The following is an 18901-nucleotide window of genomic DNA, read 5'->3' on the forward strand; positions in this document are numbered from 1 at the left end:
AAGGAGAAGGAGAAGGAGAAGGAGAAGGAGAAGGAGAAGGAGAAGGAGAAGGAGAAGGAGAAGGAGAAGGAGAAGGAGAAGGAGAAGGAGAAGGAGAAAATCCCTCTAAAAAAAACTACTTACGGCAATTTTGCTGTTCATCTGCACCATCGGAACAATCCTTATCCTGGTCACACACCCAGGAGTTAGGGATGCAGGTGCCCTCAGCAGGACACAGGAAAAAACCTGATGCACAGGACCTGGGAGCTGAAACAAAACCATGTAGGGGGGAAGGGCTTATGCAGGCCGACTGCTTGATACAGTAACAGCTGTGCTTGCTGAGCACAGTTGTTAGATCACCCCAGAAATGGCATCCAAACAGGTAATCTCAAAGAGAGACCAAAGTAAGCACACATGCACACACATCTAAGACAGAAGTCGCAAAATCTAACCTATGTAAAAAAATATTAACTAGTGTGTTTTGCTGCATTTCTAGCATCTAAGAGTAAAGTGTCAATGGGTGAAATTTGATGAGAAACTAAGAATGAAATAATTCTTTCCACATTTACTTGTTTTAGGAATTTTGGTGAGTTCTGAGCCTTAATGTCTGCGTCCTAAAAGTGAAATAAATAATGTGTGTAAAAGAGCCATGTAACGCTAGCTGTCATTGCCACAGGCACTGTTGATGTCATAGTCGTAGGGCACCGAAATGTCTGAAGACCTGGAGACTGTCTGTGTATGCCTGCATCCTAGAATACCGTTTGCTCGTTCTGCCCCCGATCCCCCATTGTTTAAACAGTAAAAAAAGCCCAGGAGTCAGAGTGAATTAATACCATATGATCATGTCCTACAATATATATCATATGCCAAATTCATAGCTGAAAATAAAAGCATCACCTGATCAACTAGGGACGAGTAGGAATGCACAACCTATCAGGCTCCACCCCCAACCATGGAGTAGCATCTTGTGGTTCTGCAAGATCTATGTGTGTGTGGAAGTGGGAGAGGCCCCAGACTCTTTTCTTTCCTTCATTCCCATTTCAAATGCATCACTGGAGTGTGACTGCTGCTCAACTGTGCCATGGGGTGGCCAAACACTCATGCTGTCTGCTGCCTTCCTGACTGGGATGATAACCCTCCTCTGTTGACCTGTCAGAATGAAGGACTTCGCAGCCTAGTGACTCATCACCAGTGATGAGTCAGAGCAAAGGACTAGAGGGTTAGAGCTGAGGTCAGTGGCTTGAGAGGAGCGACTATGTCACCTGTAAGTGACTCAACTACTGAGACTGTTTCCTAATCTGGAAGCTATGCAGAATATTCTGGCATAATTATAGCATAGCATTATTGCTGAGATCTATATGAAGAAATGTGTCAAAATTAATTTAAAGTCCATAGATAGCTAAAGTAAATTTCAGGTTATTATGTTGCTTGAACTAGATTTTTAATAGCATAAGACCAAACTAGCCACTGTGACATTCTTTGTGGTGATTCACAGGTTACTCTATGTCTTTTTTTTATATACAAAGAGGCTGCTGTCCCTCTATATAAACCACAGCAGCACACAAAAAAAATCTTCTGATTTACAAAATGTCCCCAAATTACCAGCAACAGTACTTTTCAAGCTTCAGAAACCAAGTATAAATTCGTTCTCTGTAAAGGCTGCAGTCACAGGCTCACAGCAAGGACCTGGTACAAACAGTGTGCCTCCCTCCAAAGGGTGTAAAACTGACACTAATACCAGCTCAAAATCCTCACTCCAGCCCTGATTCTGCCACTTCTCTCATTACGGCTGAGATACTCAGAGCACACAGCCAAGCCTGGCTCCTAGTCACTTACGACAGCCAATTTCATCGGTGTCATCCAAACAGTCTCTGGTCCCATCACACCTCCAGGATGCAGGGATACAGTATCCATTGTCACAGCGAAAACTCCCACTGCCACATTCTGTAGTAACAGAGAAACAGATATCATTGTTTCAAAACTTAAGCTATTGAGAGACCATGTCTCAAACAACAATAACAAACCTTTAAGATATGTCATGACCAGAGGCCAGGTGGACAGGGGAGACCATGATCAGAATGTGAGAAAAAAATATTTTCAGTAAAAGTAAAACAAAATATTTTATGAACAAAATACAAGTTAGGCATGAAATAAAAAGATATTCAACTATTTAGAAGCAAAAGAATGCAAATTATGTGTAAACTTGGTAAAGCAATTTCACGCTGATAACATAAAAGACATTTGTTTGGATGTCTGCAAGAAGGCTATTTTCATACACAGTTGATTAGAGTACACCTTGACATGACCTGTCCAGGAAGCAATTTGACAGTATGTACCTTGCTCCTTAAAAATGTCTACTCTGCCAGGCATGGTGGCACATGCCTTTAATCCCAGCACTCAGGAGAGAGATTTGGGACCTTCATATCTCCTTTTCCTAAGGAACTAATCGAAGAACAATATTCATCAAGATTTGAAATGTTTTCATCACAACATTACTCATAATAAACTACGATGTTCCTATCCAATAACAAGAAAATCGGTACTTTCTTATATCTATGTTTTGATATGTTAGGAATCCATGAAAATATATATTTAATTAAGACACAGAAGCAAATGTTAACTAGAAACATAGCTACCTCATTGTTTGCTTAGCTACAATGTTATAACCCCATTCCTTATTAACTCCCTACTGGCTACTCATTATTACACCATATATATCAAGTTTCAAATTCAGGCCAGCTTTGTCGCTCTTTTTAAAACTAGTGTATCTATTGTCAAGTCTAACAAAGAAAGTTTTTGCAACCAGAGGGTACAAATCTGGCCCCAAACCCAAAATTGGCAGAAAATTGTAAAGGGGATATGACTTAAGCTCATTTCATTTAAAAACAAAAAGCAAAAGCAAATAAACAAACAAAAAAAAAACATTCTGCATGACACTTAGAATGTGCAGGAATTAATCTGACAGTTAGAAATCCTGTAAGCTTCCCCAATATCTAGCTAGCCAGTGATCTTCCCAAAAATTTTGTGCCAAATAGAAAAAAAAAAATTCAAAGAGGGCAGCCACACAAGCCCTGCTTGGAGAAAATTCAAATTTATTTCCCAAACCCAAGGAATAGGAGTACTTTTCAAAGTTGGAAAAAAAATCATTTTATTTTTCTTCTGTATTTATGCAATCATGTTAAATGAGACAATTCAGGTTTCTGGCTATAATTAACCCCACCTTTGCTAAATATACAGCTCAATTACCTACTCCTAGAATAAATAAACAAGACGTTATCCTGACTTGTGTGAATGCAGGCATATCAACAGCAAGATATAAACAGAGTTAAGTGATCTATTCCCAGGGAATATAGGCTACTTTGTTCACGGAATGTTCAAATCTGATTGTCTGGTAGTGACACCCTGATTTATAATGTATGCTGCAAATGGTCAGAAGCTTCCTTTGGCTGAATGGTGGTACCGAGTGGTACAGGCGTACGGACACCCAAATACCTTCTACAGCCTAATGCATGGTAGTGGTTGGTGGTGCGGGTCTCTTATCAACTACCTTTAAAACACAACAACCTCCCTTGCAGAAATGCCCCTAAGGAATGTACAAATTCACTCTGGAATCCCAGAGCTCCCCATTGGATTTTGTTCTACGAAGCAGTATTTCCCTGGGAGATTAGGGGCTTTGGAGGTTCAGCTATTAACACAACATATATTAAACCACCTTTATCAATCAGGTCTATTGTTAGTAATCCAACATAATACATTTGCGAGTTTAATGTAGTTGTGTCTCTTAGTAGTTAATCACTCCTGATTGAAAAATCATAGCCTCTGTAAAGGACAATCTCACCAGAGTTTTATATTGTTGCAGAAAGGAAATTGCTTGTTTTGAAAAAATACACCTAATACTATTTCTTGAGATGCTGTCAATGCCAAGCCAACTGAGGTTTGGTTTTGTTTAATTTTGCTAAAATACCAAAGTAAACACACACACACACACGCATAAAAAATATTTTGGAATACTTAAAAGTAAATTATTTAAAAATCACACATAAACATTGAAATTGATAGGAAATCCTGCATTTAAATTAAGGTCATGATTTCCAGCTTATGTTCCAATTTGTCCCATTATCTAAAGTAAAACCCAGTTGACTCAGTTTAAAATTATCCATGATAATTTGTCAATTTCATTTTTTCAGTGGGAACGTCCATGTCTGTTATAACTCTCAAATGACCATTGTTTGAAAATATCTCTCCAGAAAAAAACAGACACTTGATCACTGCTGTGTGGCATCTCAGCCAAAATCCTCCACTGGTATCAGAAGTGGTGTCATTCATTCTATTATGAAGAGAATGTGTGTTGTTTTAAAGCCAGCTGCTTGTGGAAAGGTCTAGATTAGGTCCTGATTACCAGCTCAGGCGCCCTCAACATCAATTGGTTCCTGTGTATTTTTTTATGTGTCTTGTATTAATGAAGCAACCTTAACTCACAAGCCCTGAAAAAGGTCCCGAATTAATCCTTATAGCAACCGTGAGATACATATCATGCTGGAAATTCAGGTAGAGAGTGCTTCAATAACTTAGCATTCAGCAGCAAATAATATAAAGAAATTGCTTAAACCTAACATCTCCGCCCCAGTAAACAAGCCACTGTTCTGCATTCTTGTCATGCACACCGAATTATTTCAAACTCAAAAATGAACGTGGGGTTTATTTATTTTCTAAACTTGCTATCTATCTAGCTTTATTGAGTTCGTTCGTGAATCAGAGTGGCCTGGAACCCACAGAACTCTGTACACAGAAGTGTACTTATTCGACTTGGAAACTAACATCGCAGTAAGATTTAGGGAAGCTTTGAAGTTTTTGCAGCACTCAGAAGCAACTAAGGGAAATTCAAAATGAATGTTGATACATCATGGAAATTTAAATCAAATATGGACACGGATTTCACAACTTTAGAGCCCAAAGGTATTGGCATAAGAAAAGACAAGTTTGCTTTAAAAGGCAGAACCCCAAGCTTCCAGGCCCCAGTGTTGAACTAAGGAAATGTTCAGGAGGGAAGAAGTCATTGTTTATTTTCTAGGGAAAGCCACTGGATTGAGAAGGTCACTCCACTGTCATTTACAGTCTCCGGCAGGGTGCTGTGCACTGTGGGGTAATGAAGGCATGTCAGGAAACCAGTAACAGAACAGTGAATGGGAATTTCTGATCTTAAATTTAGAGAAATGAACCCAGGTGTGATTGCCTGTAATGCCAACCCTAAGGAAGCTGAGGCAGGAGGATCTCTTGGATGAAAAGGCAAAACCAGGTCTCATGAAATCTGCACCATGCTTTCAAGGTTGGCCTAGGGCTACAAAGTATCAGACTAGCCTGGGCTGCTTAGCAAAGTTCTAAAGAAAGTGAAAAGGACACAAAGGGAATGATTAGAAATGAAGACTACGGCTGGACAGTGGTGGCACACACCTTGAATCCCAGCACTTGGGAGGCAGAGGCAGGCAGATTTCTGAGTTCGAGGCCAGCCTGGTCTACAGAGTGAGTTCCAGGACAGCCAGGGCTACACAGAGAAACCCTGTCTCGAAAAACCAAAAAAGAAAGAAAGAAAGAAAGGAAGGAAGGAAGGAAGGAAGGAAGGAAGGAAGGAAGGAAGGAAGGAAGGAAGGAAGGAAGACTACGAAGAAGTGGGTTTTCAGTTGTTTATGAGTATATGGTTACATATATGTGTACATGAGTGTATATACAACATGTGCATGTAGGAATACACAAACATACAAATCTCCAGAGCTAGAGTAACAGGAAATTGTGAGCCACCTTATGTTGGTTCTGGGGCCCAGAGTCAAGTCCTCTGAAAGAGTAGTGTGCATTCTAAACTGCTAAGCCATCTCTCCAGACCCTGTGAAGAATTTCTTTTTGGAAGAAAAGACAAGACACCATTATACTAATCTTTCATTCTTTTTTCCAATTTTCATTCTTTTTTTACAATTTTATGATGTGTATGTGTGTGAGCGAGTGTGTGCACATGTGTACATGTAGGTGTGTTCATGAATGTGCGCTTGCAAGTATGTGTATGACTGTGTGCATGTGTGTATGTAACTGTGTGTGCATGTGTGTATGTAACTCCGTGGGCATGTGTGTATGTAACTCCGTGGGCATGTGTGTATGTAACTCCGTGGGCATGTGTGCGTGAGTATATACGTGTAAGTGCAGGTGCCTGAGCACCTCTGGAATTTGAGTTGCAGGTGGTTGTGTGCTAGGAAGCAATACTCAAACTGAACCATCCAGTCAGTTCCAGATCCTAATTTTTTTTTAGGCTGCATTAAAATGGTTATTGTACATAATTATGCATTAATTGCTTTCATGGGCTTTGCTCCTAAGTATCTGACTTCTGCAAATGCTTTCTTAACAGACTGGGGCTCTGAAAAAGAAGTGCAATAGTTTATACACTAGATCAAGGATACGAAAGAATTTCAGGCCCCATTTGATGTTCTGTTATGAAAAGCAAGCAGCTAAGATGCTCCACATAAAATGAGGATGTGGCTTGCCTTCAGGTCCACTAGGGAGCTCATTACTGTTTACCAGTCGCCATTAGGCAGGGCAGGATCGTCCACATGATTTGTTACCTTGGCTGTCATTGAAACAGCACAATGTTATAAACAGATAACCTTAAATCTCCAAAGGAGACTGACCTTTTATGTAGGTCACAGGTGCAAATTATACTGACTCATCACTCATTATAAACATTAGAGATACATCTCTCCGTGTCAAGGGATTTGAAATGAAGTACAGAAAAGGTGAGCACAACTTATTAGGGAATTGCTCTACGCTTGTTCTGAGTTCTGCGAAGGCAGAACACTCACTGTGATTTATTTAGCTGCACACATTTTGAGAACAGACACATGAACTTCCCCGGGGGAAAGTGTTTGGGAGGAAAAGCATGTGTTAAGAGGATCTGGGGAAAAAAAAAAAAGAATTTGGGTCATAAATTACTCCACTGTATTGACTTCAGACAATGTTCTATTGACTACCATTTGCCGCTCTTCTAAGAGAATTCATGGAAGGGATGCAGGTTAAAAGTATGGCTGTTGCGGGAGGTGGGGAGGATGAAACAGCTGATGGCTGAGTTCAATCCCCGTGGCAGGAGAGAACAGATTCCTAGAAGTTGTCTTCTGACCTGTGAGCATGTGCCATGACACTTGTACATGCATGCACACACACAAACACACACACACAATTTAAAATAGGAAATCTTTTAATTTTAACATGGAGATTTGGCTCAGCAGTTAAGAGTACTTATTACTCCTGCAAAAAATTGGGGTTCCGTTCCCAGCATCCACACAGTGGCTTACAACCATCAGTAACTTCAATTCCAGGGGGTTCAATGCCTTCCTCTGACCTCCATTGGCACCAGGCATGCACATGATACACACATAAAATAAAAATAAATCTGAAAACAAAAGAATGTGTCAAATTCACTAAAGTCACAAAATAAAATTCCTGATTCCTATATGCAAGCACTGTTTTTTTTTTAGTGTTTATAGAAGAAATAAGATAGGGCTCTTCTTCAGAGATTACAAGCCACTGGGAACATGTTATTCAATACCTAGAGCAACTACATTTTATTCGGTACATATACATAGCCACTCTCCCTACTGTATGAATGATATAGTCTTACTTTTTTTAAAAATGTATTTATTTTATTTATATGAGAACATTGTAGCTGTCTTCAGACACATCAGAAGAGGGCATCAGATCCTACTACAGATGGTTGGGAGCCACCATGTGGTTGCTGAAAATTGAACTCAGGACCTTTGGAAGAGCAGTCAGTGCTCTTAACCGCTGAGTCATCTCTCCAGCCCGGGATATATTCTTACTTAATTGAAGCCTCCATGGCACTAACTAACTTCCCCACAACCACAAAGGGAAAAATATCTGCCCAGTTCGGACTCTCGCCAGATCCTAGCATTCATAAGGGCAGAGTGATAAGGCCTCTATCAAGGGGAACCTCTTACAGTGTGGTGGACAGAAAACAGAATGGGTGTTGGAAGTGATGGTGCACATCTATGAGTCCAGCACTCAGAAGGCCAACCTGGGCTACATAGTGAGATTCTCTCTCAAGCAGAAAGGGGAGGGACATCATCAAGTGAGTGGAAGAGTGGTCATGGTCACCTGTTTGGGACTATGTTAAAACTCTGGGAAGATAAGCCTAAACTAGTGCCCACCCATGGCCATGGGGACTTCACTCCTCAGACTCTCATGCAGAAGAGGGACCAGAGAGTAGGCCGATGGAACGCCCGCAGCAGGCTGGCAGCAGAGATAGGTCTTACCATGTAGTCCTCCAAAAGCCTCGGGCTAGATCCAGAACATTTGTTTGCATGGCAATTGTTAGCAGATCCTACTGCAAAAGGTATAGGGACCCTAGGGACCTTGCCCAGCATCCTCCCAGAATTCAGCTGAAGGTCAGCTCAACTTCAAAATCCTAAATTTTATCTGAGTTTATCTGAGTAATAGATAGGCTTCCCCGTGATAAATGCCAGCAGAGTGGGATGTATGTAGCCTTTCTTTGCCGAGCAATGGGATGAGGAGACAAAGCCATCGTCTTTTATATCATATTTTCTCTTTTTTCATCTAACCACTACTCAGTCACCAGCCTTGCTCTCCCTTTGGGGAGTTCTCGCATACACTGCTAGTTTTTTATTATGCAACTCCCACCCTCCAATCAGCCTGTCTGTCAGCACTACAGAGCATTGTGAATTAAGCCACACTTCTCAGGGCTTCGGGAAAGAAAGGAGGCAATTGGCACTTGAGATGAGACAGTCACTCATCTTTCAGAACAGTCCTGAGCAACGCAAAAGTCACAGCAGCACCCTGGCACCGCAGTCCTGACCTGGACAATGTTAAGAGTGCCCACTGTGCTGTCTCAACTTCAAAACCATCCCCCAGAGGCCACCAACTCAAACTTCAAAATGCCTTAACATGAAAAAGATCATCTAAGAAAGCCCCTAGAATAAATTCCTCCCCTTCCAAAAGATAATAAAATTTCTCAAACAGCAAGTGCACTCCTTCCCACCCATCAATAAGATCTGAGATTGGGAAATAGCACGGCCGCAGCTGCTGGTACCAGTAACGTGAAATGAACTCCCCTGGGAAGGCGATAAAGAATCTTAAGTTGCAGGGAGGCCTGTTTCACCCTGGAACGCTCCAGCGCATCCACAGGCTTTCCTGTTCTAGGGGAGGGAGGGGTCGGGCCAGGAAAGCAAAGGGCAGACATCAAAACTTCCGAAGGACTCCTTGAGTAATGTAAAGAATCGTTGCTGTGAACTGAAAAGCCATAAGCGCTCCGTCCTTAGAGTGAAGTCATCAGAAGGCAGATAACTTCTCCCATTATCTTCTCCACGCTCACACAGAAAAATGTATCTAAGTTGGACATCCGTTATGGCTCTAAACTATTCTCCCAGCCAGAACCAAACAAGCAGAAGTGGGTCTGGTGGAGTCCCTGCTAGTCTTAAATTCCCTGCCGCAGTTTCCCCAACAGCTAACCCGGAAGGGTCTGAAGAGGGTCTCCCGACACACAGAACATAAGCCTCAAGCCTTCCTCTCCACTATAAGAGGAGAACCCTCATAGGATGCTGAAAAGAACACTGTCTAACGGGAAAATTTAAGATTGTCTGCTGGCTCCCGTAAATAAGGACCCAATGAATCAAACTACTTCAGAAAAGGGTAAAATACCCTTCAACGCTTGATGATTTAAATACTCTGGGGGGGGGGGGAGGAACCTATAAATCACCCATTCACACACAGACTCAAGCTGTCTTCTGACCCGAATCGTTTAAAGGATTTCTATCGGCTTCCTAAATATAGCAATATTATTAGAAAATAGTTAGAGGGACTCAAACATTAAAACCAAAATTAGTTATTCAGGGAGAACAAAAGCACACACACTTCAGAAGCAGGCAGGTGCTTGATTAAAGGCTTTCAATGGTTCAACAGAACCCAAAACCCCACACACAGAATTGCAATGTCAAACCAGAGTTTTTCTGGTTCACTGTGCCAAGTACTGAACCATCCGTGAAAACTATGTGGGTGCATGTTTCCTAAACCTTCAGGCAGGACTTTGGCCAACCTAACAGGCAGGTAAAATTAGCAGACCTCAACATTTAAAAAAAAAAAAGCTTGCTGTTACTAAAAATTCTCATAATAATAAAAGAAAGAAAAAAGAAAACAAAACAAAACAAAAAAAAAAAAAAAAACTCCACTCCATACTTTGCTGGAACTAGGAAGCTGGCTCCGTGGGTGGAAGGGCAAGCCTGGCATTGAGCCCAGTCCCCAGAACCCACTTAAAAAGTCAATGCAGCAGCACACAGAGTTTGGAAAGAAGGGCTGTCATTTCTAGTCATGGAATTCAATGACACTGGGCATCCCAAGCAGTATCCATCTTGCACCTTGACTTCAAAAAGGAACAAAATAGCAATTCAACCTTATTGACTATGGCCCATGTCACTGCTGTGTGCCTTTATCAGTCGCAAATCACACGGTAAGGACAAAGTTACTTCTCATCAGAATGTATTTTCAGAAAATACATGTCAGGTATTCATCCACACTTTGTGTTATATCTGTTCTTTATACTTAGTACACTGCTATCAGTTTATTAATAGACATATTTAATATAAATGTAATTTTAATTAAAGAGAAAAAACTTTAGTTTATAAGTATCAATGTAATTTTAATATCAATCTAAATGTAATTTTAATTAAAGGGAAAAAACCCTTCAGGTCATCTGTTGCGGCCTCAAGTCATTCGGCCCTGGCTTGTTATGCCTGAGCTCGAATAGCATTTATAGGTCTCCAAATCACTCCCAGGCACTATAAATGTCATCACGTCATGTTACGTGGCCATGATGACACAATTCAAAGTCTTGTTGACACAAATCACAGCATTATTTCACCAGCTGATACCCATGCACAATAAAACGCTACTGAGGTTTCTCCCTATTTGTGGAGAGTGCATGCTGCCCTAATACTAATAGCTGCCTCAGTAAGTTGAGGTTTTCTGTGATGCCTGCCACAAGCAGGAATAGGAAGAAAAAGATAAAAATGGGATCTCCTAATATTTTACCTAATGCGTTAAGTATTGTTAGTAATCAAAGAATGTATTGCCATTATTATAAATGTAAGGTTTAAATTTTGTTATTATAATTATTTGTTTACAAGGGGGAGGCAAACCTACACCACAGTGCGATTGTGGAAATCACAGGAAAACTTCAGTGCTTCCTTTCACCTGTGGTTACTCAGTGTCAAACTCAGGTACCAGGTTAGCAGCAGCACCTTACTCACAAAGACACACGCACACGCACACGCACACGCACGCACACACACACATGCACACACACATACACGTGCACACACACACACACAAACACACACTAACTCAACGTAAAGTGTTTTTTTTGTTTTGTTTTGTTTTTTTTGGTTTTGAGACAGGGTTTCTCTGTATAGCCTTGGCTGTCCTGGAACTCACTTTGTAGACCAGGCTGGCCTCGAACTCAGAAATCCACCTGCCTCTGCCTCCCGAGTGCTGGGATTAAAGGCGTGCGCCACCACGCCCGGCGTAAAGTGTTTTAAAAGCACTAAAGATATACATTAACTATTTATATTATCAGACTTAAATGGTAGAAAAACACAATTGCAAAAACATCCTCACTGAATGAATATGCACCAGCGCTTTTACAATACACTGAAAGGAAAACTTAACCATTCTAAGACATTGTACATTAATTTATTTCTGATTTAACATGAATAAACATAGCCATCCAACTTCTCCTCCTAAAAGAACCATGAACCCATAGCCATGACCCCATCATTGCTTCTGGAACAGAGACCTTAAAGTGGTCTCTCATGCCTATAATCCAAGATCTTGGTACCCTGAGGCAAGAGATGGATGGATGGATGGATGGATGGATGGATGGATGGATGGATGGATATCCTAAGTGATCTTCATACCCTAATCATGTCTAACTCAGTCCAAAGCAAGCACATACTGACAAGCAGGAAAATATTTTGAGGGGGAAGGACAATTGTCAGCCAATGTGCAATTCATTCTCTTCCAGCGAACCAAGTCAACTAGTCAAGATCCATCTAGAATCTAAGAAATGAGGGCAGGCCAGTCCTTCCTGGCAGGGCTCCGGGCTTCCTGTGCGGGCTCAGTGCTTCCTAAGTTAGAAAGGAGAAAAAGCATCTTAAACTGAAAAGGCTCGTCCAATAGTCCACTCATTAGAGCCTTATCTAATCAAGAGGTCCCACATCCACTTCCCTATCTGAAAACCCATTCTCTATCCCTCAGCCTGCCAGGATTTCTTGGCCTCCAAAATCTATCCCCAAATGAATTCCCAGAACCTTTTAAAGTAATGTTTCTCACGGGCATGTGCATGTGTGCTTGGTGGAATAGGAAGCCTGTGAGGGAACTCACTCTGTATCGCCTCTGTGCTCATTTTTTCAATGCTCAGATACCTTCCCTGAAGCTCGGTGATGCAAACTGAAAGGAAGCGGGGTACTTTAGACAGGTGCCCAACATTATGCATTGTAACAAGGCTTTTGTTGAAGCCAAAAGTCTCATCGGGTCGAGACTCTTTCTACAAAAAGCATAGAGTCGTTAAAATACAGTCAAAATAAGAGAACTCTCTACAGAAGTATAATAAATCTTAGAATTAACTAAAGAAAAAGGCCATGGGGAATACTGTGCAGGTAATGACTTCCAAGGCTTGAAGAGAAGCAACCGACAAATAAACGCATTTGTTGCAATACTGTTTTGAAATCTTACTGTGTCAGTTATGAGATAGGTGGCCCCTTTCCCCGGAAACGCAGGATTCACTAATTCCACCCAAACAGACCTCAGATGTCCCTGCACACATCCATACACAGCAGCCCTCCGGCACAGGCTTTCACAATAAGGAGGAGGGCACTCATATTTGTGAAGATGCTGTATACAACCATGCTTGTTCTCATCGCTGGAGTTAATGAGGAAGTGTAGGCGAGTTTCCCTCCTTATGGATTTAACTGCCTTAACTAAATACAAAATCATTATTTCTTTACGTATGAGTTTACACTTCCCTTCTTTCACTCAGCCCCTCATATCTAAAAGTCACCACCAGCTCTTCCTCAGAGTGCTGAGGCTAAGTGTAAATGACCAGATGGCTGTGCCCTACTGATAAAACCCTGCAAATTTACAGTAGGGTAAGGAAAGGGCAAGAGAGAAGCAGAGTAACTGCTCAGGGTTAAGTCCCTGATATCATATACCCCAGACTCAGACCCCAGCTTCACCTTCCTCTCTGAAAGCCATGTTACTGTCAGTGTCTGGTTTTCCTCAGGGCGTAGTGATAATAAAAGCTCTTGTCTGTGGTGTTAAAGGCAGTGTGAGTCGTATGGGCCTGGAGAACGAGCAACAGGAGATGGAAGATCCACTATATTCTAGACAAGTGCTTCCTGATTCTTTAAATCTACATATTGTGTCCCTGTGATTTTTTTTTTACTACACATATTTACTTATCTCTGACTCTTCTATATTCATAATCTACAGCCAATTTGAAAACCTTTTTTATATATCAACTAATTATAATATCCGAATCTCAAATGTTGCCACGGAAACTTAAATATTATGTTATTTTCATTTAAAATTATACTCTTAACTAAACATTTCCTACTGATAAAATTCAGTTATATCCATAACACTGAACTAGAAAACTTAAAGTAAACCCACATAGAAAACTAGTTTCCAGATACACATTGATTCCAAACGCTTTCAAAAATATATCTCCATGAAGTGCAATATGTTAACACTGATGTTTTAAAAACATTGCAACAGTTAACATTTCAAGTGTTAAGTAGCTCTGCTTTGATGTCATCTTTTAAAAGGCTAAGCACAGAACTAACTGAAAAAGTCCTGCTTGTTAAGTGTGGTTGCTCTCACATTTAATCCCAGTGTTCTGGAGGCAGAACAGTTTGAGGCCAGGCTTGCTATAGAGTAAGTTCTGGGATAGTCAGAGCTATAGAGTGAAACCCTGATTTAAAAAAAAACAAACAATAACAAATCCAGACTGTTATCACTCCCATTATTTCAAAACCAGAGAAGGAACACATTTTTTTCCAGACAATATTCCATGTCATCTTTATAAAAAGATGGAGAGATGGATAAGTTGGTAAAGCATTTGTCACAAGGATTTGATTTTGATCCCCTGCACACACATAAAAAAAAAAAAAAAAAAAAAAAAAAAAAGCCAACCAAGCAGAAGCAGGGGCCTGAAATCCAGAGCAGGGGAGATGGGAACCAGAGGATCTTAGGAGCCTGCTGACCAGCCAGTAAGCTCCAAGCTCAACAAGAGACCCTGGTCCAAAAGAAAAGATGGACATCAGTTGAGGAAGACACCTGACATCATATTCACCTCCACGTACACATATGCAGAGAGGGGTGGGGGTGAAAATCAGGTCACTATACTTCCCAACTTAGAAGTCTTCAAAGCCACCCAACCTCTCAGCTTAGTCAAATGAAATCTTCTATGGTGTGGCTCTCCCAGATCCGTCGCCCGTGACACAACCTCCTTGAAGACTCAGTTCAATAGTCCACAAGTGGGGTCCGTCTTTCTTGCCGCACAAACTGGATTACATTATCCCCTTTGCTGTGCTCTCAAACCTGTGTGGTACAGCACAGTGTCTGTTTGCACATCTCACCATCTCTATCTAACTGGCTCCTGACACAACATGCAAATACTTGTGTAATAAACCCACCAGATGTCTCAGCGGTTAAGAGCACTGACTGCTCTTCCAGAGGTCCTGAGTTCAATTCCCAGCAACCACATGGTGGTTCAAAACCATCTGTAATGGGATCTGATGCCCTCTTCTGGTGTGTCTGAAGATAGCTACAGTGTACCCACATATATATAATAAAGTTGTTCACTTTGAAAAAAAATAAAAAAATAATAAATGCACCAGTGATCCGACTTACCTTCTACTCACCTGTGCAAGTTCTTGGTGAGCTTCTTGTAATTTCATTAAATAAGAAAGAATTGGGCTTTGTATATAGCCCATGCTAGTTACAAAGTCAATCCTGCTGCCTCAACCTCCCAAATCCTTGAATTACAGGCTTGGGCTAGCTTATGTGAATGAATAAGGGGATCCAACATAAGGGAACAAATGCTAATGCCTTGCTGTGGTCGGGACGCCCTGCCTAAAGGCTCTCACAGAATCAAGTGTTCACCCTCTTGTAGCCCTTTGATTAGACCTGTGGTTCCAACCAGGATTAGAGACTACAGAAAGACAAACTGACAGAATGCATGTCCAGGACATGAGATGAAAACACCAAGACTGCAGAGAAAATTGAACCTCTCCGGCATTGGCATTGGGTTTTCATCTCAAAAACTCTGAGGGACCAAACAAGCCCTTCTGGGAGCAGACAGGCAGGTGCGGAGTCTTCTAACATTGCTTTGCCTGACAGCTCCACTTCCTTTAAAAAGCTCCGTTATTTTTTCTCTCAGCAGTTTCTATGGTTAGAGAACTTGACAGGTGGTTTCTACATTTCAAAAGCCCACAGCACGGAGACTGGTCAACAGCACTGACCCAACCAGGAACTGGTCAAATGGGAATAATTTGGCACCAGGTTCCCTGTGGGGCCAAATGTTCACTGAATGCTCACCAAGCTCTAGTACCTTGCATGTTCACAATGACCTTTAACTACTCCCGGGAGGCAGAAATTAGAATTGACACGGTACAGTTGGGGAAACTTGGGGGTTCAGGGTTCAAGGGATTCACAGGAACGCATCTGGACAGCAACTCCGAGCTAAATCTCCAAGTCACAGCCCATGTCCCAAACACAAGACAAAATCTGGCCCCAGGTTTACTCAGTTCACCATAGACCCTGAGATTGGGGGTCTTTGAGGGGTTGGGAGTCACACAGCCAGCGAGCTTCTAAAATCATAGAAAAGCCCAAAGTTTGGCTTGGTAGCAAGAGCTTTAAACATAGACCGCTGGTTCCATCCCATTCCTTCTAAGCAGGCCATGTGTACAAACATATTCGTGTGCATGGATGCAGTCTGTGTGACCGGTGTGTGTACAGTGGTCAGAGACCCACATCGGGCATCTTCTTCAATCACTCTCCACCTTAGCTGCTGAGACAGGATCTCACTGAATCTGGAGCTCACTGACAGACTAGACTAGCTGGAGCAAGTCCTAGGGATCCTCCTGTGTCTATCTCGAAATGACTGAGTTATGTGCCTAACCTAAGGCAAGCTACCATCAATAGCTTTGAGGAAACTGTAGGGATTCTATTTTTAAAATGGAAGTAATTTTAGCATAGAATTATTGCAAAGGTATAAATATATACAACTCAAATATTTCTTCCTGACACAGCCCTAAGCCATTCCATAACATCTGTCCTAGGTTGTGAACTGCCCATGATCAAGCCTTTCAAAAAAATACAACGGTGTCCTAGGACACAGTATACGGTTTTGTAATATTCTGGTTCACATTTCATTTTAGTCTAGGATGTGTCGTTTAGTGTCTGGCTCAGTAACTTAGCCCCATGGTTAGACCACTGGGGAGGCTAAAATGAGAATTTAGCAGTGTTATTTGTATGTTTTCAAAACATAATTGAACTTTAGCAGCGACTGCAGCCAATATAGGCTAACAGGATGGGAGGAGGGAGATCCCTTTCAACGGTATGGCCACGCTTTTATTTCATTTTATTTTTTTAAATTATATACTGTCCCTGCTAGCAATGGCAGCACATGCCCGTAATCTGATAACCCCAGCACCTGCGACATAGAAGCAGAAGAACCAGGGACTCAAGGTCAGTCTCTTGTTATATAGTGAACTTGAGGCTAAGTTAGGCTACATGAGACTCTGTCTAAATACAGAGCTATTTCCTTTCAATGGATCACCAAAGGAGTCCTCTAAAGTTTACTTTTGGGGCTGGCAAGATGGTTCCGTGAATGAAGGCCCCTGCCACTGACCCAAGGGCCTGAGTTCAATCCTTAGAATTAGTCAACTCCCACAAATTGTCCTCTGCCCTCCAAACTCATGTCACAAACACACATATACACATACACAGAGAAAGAGACAGACAGAGAGACAGACAGAGAGAGAAATGTAAAAAAAAAAAAAAAAAAAGATGTTTTAAATTTAGTCTAGCCAAGAATCAAGGCCCATTTTATTACATCACCATTACATCACTCATGCAGTTCTGACAAAGAAAACAGCTTCAGATAACTGGACACATTCTATGTTACCTGAGTGTCCTAGTGTCACCATGACATGGCTGACTTAAGTTTCCCCTAAATCAGTGTTTTGAAATGTGCAAAGATGAAGGGGCAGAGACCTGACTGTATAGTAACTGTATAGTAAAAGTTACCGCCGGGCGTGGTGGCGCACACCTTTAATCCCGGCACTCGGGAGGCAGAGGCAGGCAGATTTCTGAGTTCGAGACCAGCCTGGTCTACAAAGTGAATTCCAGGACAGCCAAGGCTATACAGAGAAACCCTGTCTCGAAAAAAAAAAGATAAAAAAATTATCCTGGTGTGTCCTTCTCAGATGAAAGCCAGTTTGAGTGCTCATATCATTAAAGCAAGTGTAGCAGAAAGCAGATGAAACAAAACAGAGACCATCTCTAATCTCCATCAAAAAAAATAACCCAGAGAGGAGTCTTTCATCTTATGTGCACAATTTACTGATTTGGTAACTTATTTACAACATTTATGGAAATTGTTAACAGGAAGTTAATTGATTTAAGTCACCTGATTACCACAGTTAATTAACCACACTAACTTCATCTTCTTTGAAAACAACTAATCATTTCCCAGGTAGGTGTCAGGGAGTAATTTCTTGAATAAAAATACCCCCTCCCCTTTTTGAAGGGAGACTCGAGTGTTCTCTTTTCAGATTCCAATCTAAGAATGAACACGATCTTTTCTTATATGGCTATATTGAAAGGGTTTCCATCTTTCCATAGCCTCCCTTCCCCTCCCCCACCCTCCATTATAATAAAGGAAATCCAGCCGTGCGACTTTACCGACCATGTCATTTTGAATTACTTCAAAATCCAGCAGAGAACACTTCTTGAATAAAAATGAACAAGTGAAAAGCAATTGAGACTTTCATCTAGGAAAGTGAATTTCCAGGAAAAAAAAAAAAGAGAGAGAGAGACTTAAAAATATTTCATTCCTAGGGACTGGATATAAAGGGATAGCACAAACAAACGAATGGGGGCAGGGGTTGAACTGTTCTAATCCTGACTGTGTGGGTTGTTACACTAATATACACATATGTTAATATTTATGGAAATAGGGTTGGGTGTAGCTCAATGGTAGAGCACATGCTAGCATGTCTAGAATATTTCCAAAAGAGTACAGTACTGTACACACAAACAATTTAGTCTATGTTAACATAGTCAAAGTCTATTGCGATGAAACCTGTGAAACTGTATTCATTTTCACAGATATAAAAATGAAGGTTAGTAGTGCGGTATGGCGGTGCACAGCTTTAATCCTAGCACAGAGGCAGGCAGGTCACTGAGTCTGAGGACAGCCTGGTCAACCGTCATGACCACATAGTGAGATTAACAGTAACCTCAAAAGATTAACAATCCCTCAGCCCTGCCAAAAGAAGTGGGGGACTTGCTCTTTAAGCTCTCACCTTCCTTACTCTCATCTCTAGCCCTTTCTCTCCCTCCCTTGCCCCCTCTCTCCACATGGCCATGGCTGGCCTCTCTTTCTACTTTCTCTCTTTCTCCCTGCCTTTCAACAATAAAGCTCTAAAACCATAAAGAAGAAGGAGGAGGAGGAGGAGGAGGAGGAGAAGGAGAAGGAGGAGGAGGAGAAGAAGAAGAAGAAGAAGAAGAAGAAGAAGAAGAAGAAGAAGAAGAAGAAGAAGAAGAAGAAGAAGAAGAAGAAGAAGAAGAA

At 41.4% G+C, this 18901-nt stretch overlaps 1 protein-coding gene across 1 annotated transcript in view; it reads right to left on the minus strand.

Annotated features, from left to right (window-relative positions):
* Positions 1-18901, minus strand: part of Lrp2 (LDL receptor related protein 2) — a 161662-nt gene that overhangs the window by 127824 nt on the left and 14937 nt on the right. The window contains exons 2-3 of the mRNA XM_021193735.2: positions 1816-1923; positions 124-246 (exon numbers count right to left, since the gene is read on the minus strand). Coding sequence (XP_021049394.1) covers positions 124-246; positions 1816-1923 — 231 coding nt within the window. The remainder of the gene's footprint in view (positions 1-123; positions 247-1815; positions 1924-18901) is intronic.

Source organism: Mus pahari, chromosome 3 (assembly GCF_900095145.1).
Source record: "Mus pahari chromosome 3, PAHARI_EIJ_v1.1, whole genome shotgun sequence".
Classification (NCBI taxonomy): Eukaryota; Metazoa; Chordata; class Mammalia; order Rodentia; family Muridae; genus Mus; species Mus pahari.